Source organism: Triticum aestivum, chromosome 1B (genome assembly GCF_018294505.1).
Source record: "Triticum aestivum cultivar Chinese Spring chromosome 1B, IWGSC CS RefSeq v2.1, whole genome shotgun sequence".
NCBI lineage: Eukaryota > Viridiplantae > Streptophyta > Magnoliopsida > Poales > Poaceae > Triticum > Triticum aestivum.
This window is the reverse complement of record NC_057795.1, coordinates 21,363,578-21,372,629: the sequence shown is the minus strand read 5'-3', so window position 1 is coordinate 21,372,629 and position 9,052 is coordinate 21,363,578. Positions and strand designations below refer to the sequence as shown.

General features: G+C 43.4%; 1 protein-coding gene across 1 annotated transcript; it reads right to left on the bottom strand.

Annotated features, from left to right (window-relative positions):
- Positions 1-1,055: 1,055 nt before the first annotated feature.
- On the bottom strand, positions 1,056-5,388 carry LOC123104512 (probable inactive methyltransferase Os04g0175900). Its single transcript, XM_044526381.1, has 4 exons — positions 4,961-5,388; positions 4,409-4,719; positions 2,081-2,145; positions 1,056-1,355 (listed from the first exon to the last, which is right to left on the bottom strand). The coding sequence occupies exons 1-4, from the start codon at positions 5,386-5,388 to the stop codon at positions 1,056-1,058; spliced, it is 1,104 nt and encodes a 367-aa protein (XP_044382316.1).
- Positions 5,389-9,052: the final 3,664 nt, after the last annotated feature.

Here is a 9,052-nt window from a genome sequence, read left to right as displayed (position 1 = left end):
GGCGGTGACGAGGGCTCGGGCGATCGACGGTGGTGAGGACGGGGACGGGACATGTTTCAATGAGATGGCCATTTGAAGCCTTGGGAACACAAATCGAGGCCTTCTGACGGCGCAATTATATGCATCCCGTCGGCTCTGGCGGCGGCAGATCGGTGTGGCTGTGGCGACGGTGTGTTCGATGAAGCAATTGTTGTCCTAATCCTTCCCTTCGAAGTCATCCTCCTATCCCATTCGTGGAGCCCTCCCAACTTCTTCCTCCTCTCCTATCGAGCTTCCCTGCCCTGTTTCCTATCACACATTTTGCTTTGTTGCATTGTTGAATTGGTTATGAATTTGTGCTATAGGATCGATGTGCATGGATTTGCATGAATTTGAGGGTTTTGATATGAAGAGTGTGGTTGTCTAGTGGGACTCTTGAGGGGTTTTCCTGCGCTATCTGAGGTCACACTCCTTAACGGCAGATCAACAAGACATTGTGCTATTTGGCGGTCAAAAAACTTGAGTCGAATATGATTTTGATATTTACTGTTTTTTTGCATGCTTGTGTTATTGTTGACTGTGTGCATCCTAACTATGTAGAGGCTGGGTGTGCGCTCATTGTGTTTAGACCCACTCGATGATTCATCTTGAGCTTACGAACTCCAACCTTTATTGAAAAACAATAAATTACCAATTGTGTTTATCTATTGATTTTTTACTGTACGAACAATTGTGCTATTATTATGTAACGGGGAAAAAGCTGTTGGGCCAAAGTGAGATATTGTGACCAACAACTACTCTGTGCTTTTATGTACCTCTTCATGGTAACATATTGGCAATACAAAAATACACCTAGAATACCTCAATAACAAGTTTTTAACATTGTTATTAAAATATAAGCGATACAAACAATAATACCAACATCATCATTATATTAAATGGTACAAATAATGATACATGCATTGTTTTGATTAAAAAGTCCATTATTATTGGAATAAATAATACAGAAAATTATACGAGCCAATCTTACACACATTATCAATAGTAGCCAGCATGGACATAAATTGCGATGGTTACTATTTGGTAAATTCGAGAGCCCAAAAGTTTCCAAAAATGTAAGTTGACTGGAAGGTGCTGCTGAATCCCGATTCCCTAGCCAGCTTCAGAAACTCTTGCACAGTTCTCTCCTTCCCCCCCTCTGAGTTATTTAACATCATCACGTCGAGAATGTAGAGATTTTGTGCTGCCCTTGTCACCTCTGGAGTAGCCGGCAAGACAAACTCAACAGCGATCAGTCGCCCCTTATCTGACATAGCTTGATGGCAATTTTTAAGAACCTTTATGCAGTCATTGTCATCCAACATATGGAGTACCGTCTGTATGTACATTCAAGAAATGTTCAGTATATAGAATATATTATGTAATATTAAACCTACTTTGCTTGAAGTGTATTTTAAGTCTGCTCTGCATTCTCAAATATTTAGGGGATTTATTTAGCACAGCAGAATGTTCTTTGTTTGTCACAATGAAAACATTGCAGATTCACTATTGTAACGAACGTTGAATTCAATTTTGGCATGTTTGAATTGTTGAGTTGTTGTACGTTTCGCTTTGTTGCAGTGCTGCATTGTTGAATTGGTGTTGAATTTTGCTATATGATCAATGTGCATGGATTTCCCATGGAATTGAGGGTTTTGATATGGGGAGTGTGGTTGTCCGGCAGGACTATTGAGGGATTGTCTGGCACTGTCCGACATCGCACCGCGGAGAAAATCTTAGTAAGAGAAAACATGTGGTTCGATTACTTCTGCACAAGGGCAGCCACCTTCATTGCTTGGACCCTAGATAAATACTTTTATTACTTTACCAATGTGTTTATAGAATTACAAGTCGAACATATTGTTTGTCAGTAGTAGAAAATTATTTTGAAGAAATATTCTATAGACATCGTTTCTATATTTTGGTTGAAAAATATTTGATATATAAAATAATGAGGGTTTATCACGTATCTACAAGGTTTTCAGTAATATTAGACTTTACACCATATGGAATACAGAATGACAGAGAAGGGAACTAGATACAGTAGTTCGTATATATATACCTTTAAGAAAATCGTGTCTCCAGTGGGAACATTATCAAACATATTTCCAGCTATATGTTCAACACCTGCATTGGGTTGACATTACTAGCTAAGTTCTCAATTACCTCACAGGAAAGCATAGATGAAAGAACTCAACAATAGAAAATGATACAAATAAGATCTATATGTACAGTCACAACATCCATGCAAAAGAAGAGAATACAGTTGCAATACAAAAACAAGGAAAGACAAAAGAGTTGAGTGATGGGTGTTTGGTTTTGCTGGATAACAACATTTTTTTACTGATCCCTTATGAACTGGTGGGAAAAAGATTGGCGTCGATGCTTTTTCTAGTAGAAATTAATCCATTGAACTGAGGAAACTGATGGTATTCCTACTGAGTTCGAACTTCCGCGGGTACGTAGGCACAGCACGTACACACATGTGTGTTGATCATTTGATCTATAGGCTTTAGTACCTAAAATTAAATCGTTGAGTTTACAGGACGCTAATGATGGTGTGTATGTCTGGGAGATAAGAATAAGCCATTTGTGTATACGCTAACAACCAAAAGTACAACGCCTCCAATTAAGATATGCATCCCCAGGTGTTCTATTTGGTAGGCCGACCTGGAAAGGAGACTCCAGGCCGGGAGGCAACCCAAACAGTCAGATAGGCCTGGAAGATTATAACAAGTATAATTCCTTGAGAATATTACAATGAAGTGGTAGAATGTTGAATTATTAATTGATGCTATTTAATAATACGATATAGGATAATCCACTACATTGACACTCATTCGAGATGGGTACATAAGTTGGGCATGTGGTTTTAGGTCTTCAAGTTGAGTGACGAAACATGTGTTATAGTATGTTATAAAGTATGTATTTTTAGATTCATCGTCGAATGAAAGTGCGAAACTAGTAATTTTATGCAATTTACACATATTTTGCTAGTCAAACTGAATGCCTAAAAACCCATGCCTGGCTTATATTCCCATGGAGGATGTTATATATGATGTACGTGATGTTTTGCATATATAATATATAGTATTCTTCATTGTACTATATTCACTAATGCTTATCTGGACACAATCTCCTCCAATTTTGAGAAAATATGTGGTATGTGTTATTGTTTTCATTTGCTCCATTTTTCATCCCCAGGTGTGAACTTTGCATGGAGTCTCCATGAGTACTATATTCAACTAATTATTCTGTTTTATCTCCGTATCCTGTGTTCCCCACCAAATGAAGAGTGTGGAATTTTTATAACCCAGGGTAGGTGATATACACATGGAGACTGACATTTTTGGTTTTGTCTTCAGGTGCACTTTGTGGGCCCGTGAACAAAGCGGTGTTTGTCTGTTCAATCATCTCTCTACTCCTGGCCTTGTAGGGGAATCCATCTGGTTAGAGTATGGCAGAAATGCGAAAATGAAGACAGAGAGAGAGAGGCGGAGATTGATTCATGCAAAAATGCTTCCTAGAAGTCGTACGTAATGCTTAAGCATAGAGGAAAATAGGAGAGTGAGATAGAGAGAGTGTGTTGGCAGCCCGGGACAAGCTCCCGGTCCATCGGCATAGGTTCAAACGTTTTCGGCGCGCATCGGAGAGTTCACTAGAAGCAAAGAGCCCACTATATTCCATAACACCAGCTTGAGGAGAGCGTGACACTCTCCCTTATAAGGAGGTCCTAGCCTGCTCCCGTATCTGAGGTGGGACTAAAGTTATTGGCACTGCCCGAGTGTCGGGTACTTGACACCCCACCTCCTAGGGAAGCCCCCCTTAGGGTGGCATGGGGCCCATCTCTAATACAACTTGTTAGCATCCCAGGTTCAGCTCCCAGTCCATCAGCATATGTTCAGACGTTTTCGGTGCGCATCAGACACTCAACTAGTACCAGAGAACCCACTACACCCCAAAAGACTGGCCCGGGGCTAGGAACAACTCTGATACCACTTGTTAGCAGCCCAGGCCCAGCTCTCGGTCCATCGACATACGTTCAGGCATTTTCGGTGTGCCTCAAACACTCCACTACAAGCAGAGAGCCCACTACATCACAAAAGACTGGCTTGACGAGAGTGATGCACTCTCCCTTATAAGGAGGCCCCAGTGTCCTCCCGTATCCGAGTTGCGACTAAAGTCACTAGCACTGCCCGCGGGTCAGGTGTGTGTGTGTGTGTGTGTGTGTGTGAGAGAGAGAGAGAGAGAGAGAGAGAGAGAGAGCATGCAATGGTTAGGAGAGTGTGCTAAGAGAGAAAGAGTAAATGAGTCGAGTGTAAAAGTTTATAGAGAAAGCGCACATTACCCTATTCACAAGGTGCAAATTCATAAGAAGGAGGCGACGTACCGAGAATAGACGGCGCGAGGGAGATGACATGAGGCAGGTCGAAGTTGATGCCCCTGATATGCTTGTACCTGGAGGTGATCATCTCCAGGGTAGAACCAGTGCCGCCACCAACATCGACAAGAACGGTCACGTCGTCGAACCCGTGGAAGCGCTCCAACAACTTGCTGGTCACCATCACCGAGATCTGCACCATGGCCTTGTCGACCACCCCGAGTACCCGAGGGTTTCTCCCCAAGTGCTCGCCCATCGAAACCCCATGCGTCCTCTTGAATGCCGTTTGTTCGCCTCCCGCTGCCGCCCCCAACTGCTGCCTTTGAAATGCATGGCGATGTTAGATTCTACAAACCGTAGGCAAATTTTAACACGGTCCCTCCTACCTCCTCTTTTTACATACGAGGTAAAATGACAAGAGTTAATCAGACCACTAATTACTGAGATCAACGATTCAGATATATTTTGTACTCTTGCCTCTCATGTGCAAAGAGGAGGTAAGACGGACGCTGTTAAAACTGTTCTAAATGGTAATTGCAATAGCAGTCAATGGTAGCTTACCAGGCCGTCAAGAAGTCCTGGTCCATAGTGAACATAGCGTACGGCGCCAGCGACGGGCCACCATGGTTGCTGCTGAGCCACCGACACACCGGCGAGGGCCTGTACTGCCGGATGGCCTCGCCGCTTGGACCTGCCTCCGTCACGCACTTGACGACGTCGAAGGAGGCAAGCAGCCGCATGACGCGGTCCACCGAAGCCGCCCCGCCACCCTTGTCCATGGTTGGGAGCCGCGCGGCTAATTCATCCGCCGTAATCGCGCCGCTGCCGGCGTTGCTGAGTGCCTCGAAGATGCCCAGCTCGATTGCTGCTTTCAGGGTCATGGAGACCGCGAAGCTGGTGATGAGCCCCCACGCATGCAACCATGTTTCCTCGTCGTCCTCACCACCGGCCGGATTAATCCTACTTCCGCTCACAATATTGTTATCCATCGGTACTTGGGTGGTGCCTATAGCTTGTAGAGTTCCTTGGTGGTGCCTGGAAGAACGTAAGTATATATAGGGAGAGGTCACATCTAGTTCTGAATAAATAAAGATGAGAAATGATGGGTGTGCCACTATACAACTTTTAAATGTGCAGGCTGCCACAACTTTGTTAAATCGTGGTTGTGTCACCAAACCGCGCGAAGAAATTGCACAAAAACCACTACGCGGCATTAGCGCTTGTTGCCATCTTCTTTTGGCCCATTTGTTCCTATGCAAGCCTCACAACATGACAGCATCACTAACAATGAAGAGAAGACTCGCTTGATACTTTCATCCGATGTGGTGCTCAATCGAGTCCAACGATATAACCCATACTTTCCGGGCCACCGCCACACACACCACAACGCAAATACACGCCGTCCTATGTCTGTTTGCAGCTCTTCCTCATCCGTCGTCTCCTCACTGCCGCTGTGTCCTCCCTCCTTGAAGCATCTCCTTAAATTTATGTACAATTCAAAATTCATCCATTCGAGTCCGGCAATCACTCCCAACAATGTCATCCGCTGCGTGCACTCATTTCCTGCCTCAGTGCACCCTTTCCCTGCCGGAGTGCATCGCTCAAGCCAACATAATCCAGACTGCGCCCCCTACAATGTTCTATTGGGCCCTCTTGACATGGTAGTAGAACAACCTCAGGATCACATTTCGCCCGACGGAAATTCACAGGGGCGCGTGAGTGCGGGGGCACGCACCTGCCCAGCCATGCATGGCCGCTCGATTGCCTCATAGTTCATGTACTGGTTGAATCCTGCATGGGGGTACAGTAAGTTTTAAGTTTCAGTAGTTGAATCCTACACAGGGGCACGGTAAGTTTTAAGTTTCAGCGTTGAAACTTACGGATTTTGCATCTGAAACTTTCATGTTTCAACCAAGTTATATAGATATAATTTTAAGCAATTTTTTCTGTTGGTCATAGAAACAAAATACTTGACTATTCTCGGTAGCGCGTACTAAGTTTCAATATTGAAACTTAATATACATGTCTAAAAGTTGTCAAAATATATTCACATGTATCTTATTTGAAAGTGTTGGTCACGAGAAACGCGAATATGAAAAGAGGACTTAATTTGGAATTTCCGTTTTGGAAATCAAAAGCCAAAATAAAAACGAGCAGTGCTACAGGGACGACACATCTCCAGCCGAAATTTGGACGATGGAGCAAATCATCGTTGGATGGCATCTTTTAGGCAAATCAGCACCGTTTAAGATGGACATCGTCTAGATCTCATCCATGCACTGAGGTGTGTAGAGTACTTCTGAATAAAAAAACGCGCACCCACGACTTCGTGCCCCTGACTCGTGCGCCCTAAATCCTCGTCCTTTTGCCTGGCCGATGTTTGCAGTTGCCTATGGCCAAGTTTCTCTTCAGCTTTTGTGCAAAGCATTGGCAGGTAGTACTGACTGGTCGAATACTCCATCGAGCCAAAGACAATTATACAGTCCAAAAAACCTCTATATATAGCTTATCTAAAGGAATACATATTGTCCAACGTCTCTCTTGTTCAACGTATTAGTGGAACATTTGATCAATGTATTTAGTTGTGCACGTCCAAATGTCTGATAGTGCAGATACGAAAATGGAAGTGGTGTCGCGGCAAACATAAATTGGAAGTTAATAAATAAAACAGCATCTAGTGAACGGTTACCGCCGGCCGGCCGTGTTGGTAGAGACTTTCTTATACTGCCGGCAACGACGCTTTGTCATTTGGTTCGGCATCACTATGGCACCTGCTTGCCTCTATGGATGCATTTGTGCCATTTGGTACGTCCAACCATCTCGGCCTGTCTAGTTTTTATTTTTTTTGCATGACAAGAGCTCGTGTAAGTTGATGTGACAGCAGAAGTGGAACAGTATACCAATTCAAACCGAATTAGGGGCAACAAAAAATCGTATGGGGTCGGAAGCAGAGGTTGATCTCGTGTAGTGTAGTTGATGAGACGGCAGAGGTTCGGCAGTAGTTGTTGGTCGTAGCGCTCGGAAGCATCCGGCTTAGATCGATCGGATGGGGCCAGGGCATCCGGCCGGCCACGTGAAATATAGTTCGACCGATACCTGCAGCCTCGCAAGGTTCTTTACATTCAATATGAAAGAAATACAATTGACAAAAAAATATATAAACATCCACTCCAACTGTTCACAAATATAAGATGTTCTACTCCTTCCGATCAATATTACTTGTCGCTGATCTAGTACAAAATTGTACTAACTTTGTATTGAATGAGCGACAAGTAATATTGATTGGAGGAAGTAGTTTTTCTATTTTGAATCAGATGAAAATAGACAAGTTATAGCGTGTCTGTTCACTCATTTCAGTCCGTGTTTCATTCATATTAGAATATCGAAAACAACTTATATTTTTGAATGGACGGAGTACTTTACTTGCATTATAAGTGTGTCTACCGTCATACAAGTGTGTCTAGAAAAACAGAATAACAGGTAAGCTAGTGAATATTACCTAGTGGCCACCACCTGTAGAGAAATAGGGCAACTAGGTCTTCCTCCTAAGAGACTCCGCCGTTGGTTGCCTTCTGGCGCCAATGAGGTGGAGGAAACCCTCCTATGGGGTGTCTATGTTGTCCGCGGCCACCCTAGCTAGAGTATGGGTTAAGTATTGTTATCTGGCTCGTGCCATCAATGGAGAGGAATAAGATCTACACATCTTTGTGTCGAGCTTCTGCCAGGGGCGAATCTTGTTCCTTGTTTTTGTCTTCATTTCATCAAGGGAAACTTGCAGTGCAAATACATGGGTGTTCCCGTGCTATGCTTGGCCGAACGTGCGGAAACATAAGGGGCAAACGTAGGAGCGAGGTAACCCGACTTGACCAAAAACACAACTCGACGATTGAAGCACATAGGCCACGGAAGTCCTAAGTTATAGTTATATCATTAAGTTTGATTGTGATCCTGCATGTAATTATTATGAGAGAGGCAAACATGGTTATAGAAATCTTCATCTTACAAAATCACCTCTCTTTGTGATGAATGTTTTAAAGTTGGATTTTTTCTCTCTTGAATATACAAGGAGGTGATGGATCCAGTCCTCACTCGCCTATTTTTTTTTCTTTTTGGAAAATCCTCAACTGTGGCCTTTCTTGTGTGTCTAGCAATTGGGTTCGGATGATAGTCCGAGTTAAACATCGGGCGCCTCTTCTCCTCTGGAGCAGTGGCCCATTAGAACATTTAACCCATGAAAGATAGATGTGGTGGAGGACAAAACAGAGAGTAGATCTGTTGGCCGAGACCTTCATAATAACCCGAAAACAAACGGCCAGAAATGCTCAGGTCGTGAGAGGGCTGAGATTTCTTTCAGTTTTATTGTCCTAAATAAGATATAACATAGAGAACCACGTTAATTTAATTCTTCTGTTCGCGGACATGTAGAATCATTTCTTTCGGCGGGTTTACTTTTATAAGCATCTTATATCTTATCATCTATTATTAAATAGTTGCAACCCACTATCTATTGTTCCTCCCCAACTATGTCACATTTAGTGCACTAATGTATTCAAGCAACCATGCCACCTCACGAATCATGCTTGGATTTGTTTCACCAATTTTTGTCCGCAACATAGACTGCCACGTTACACATTTTTGAAGCATAGCATACAT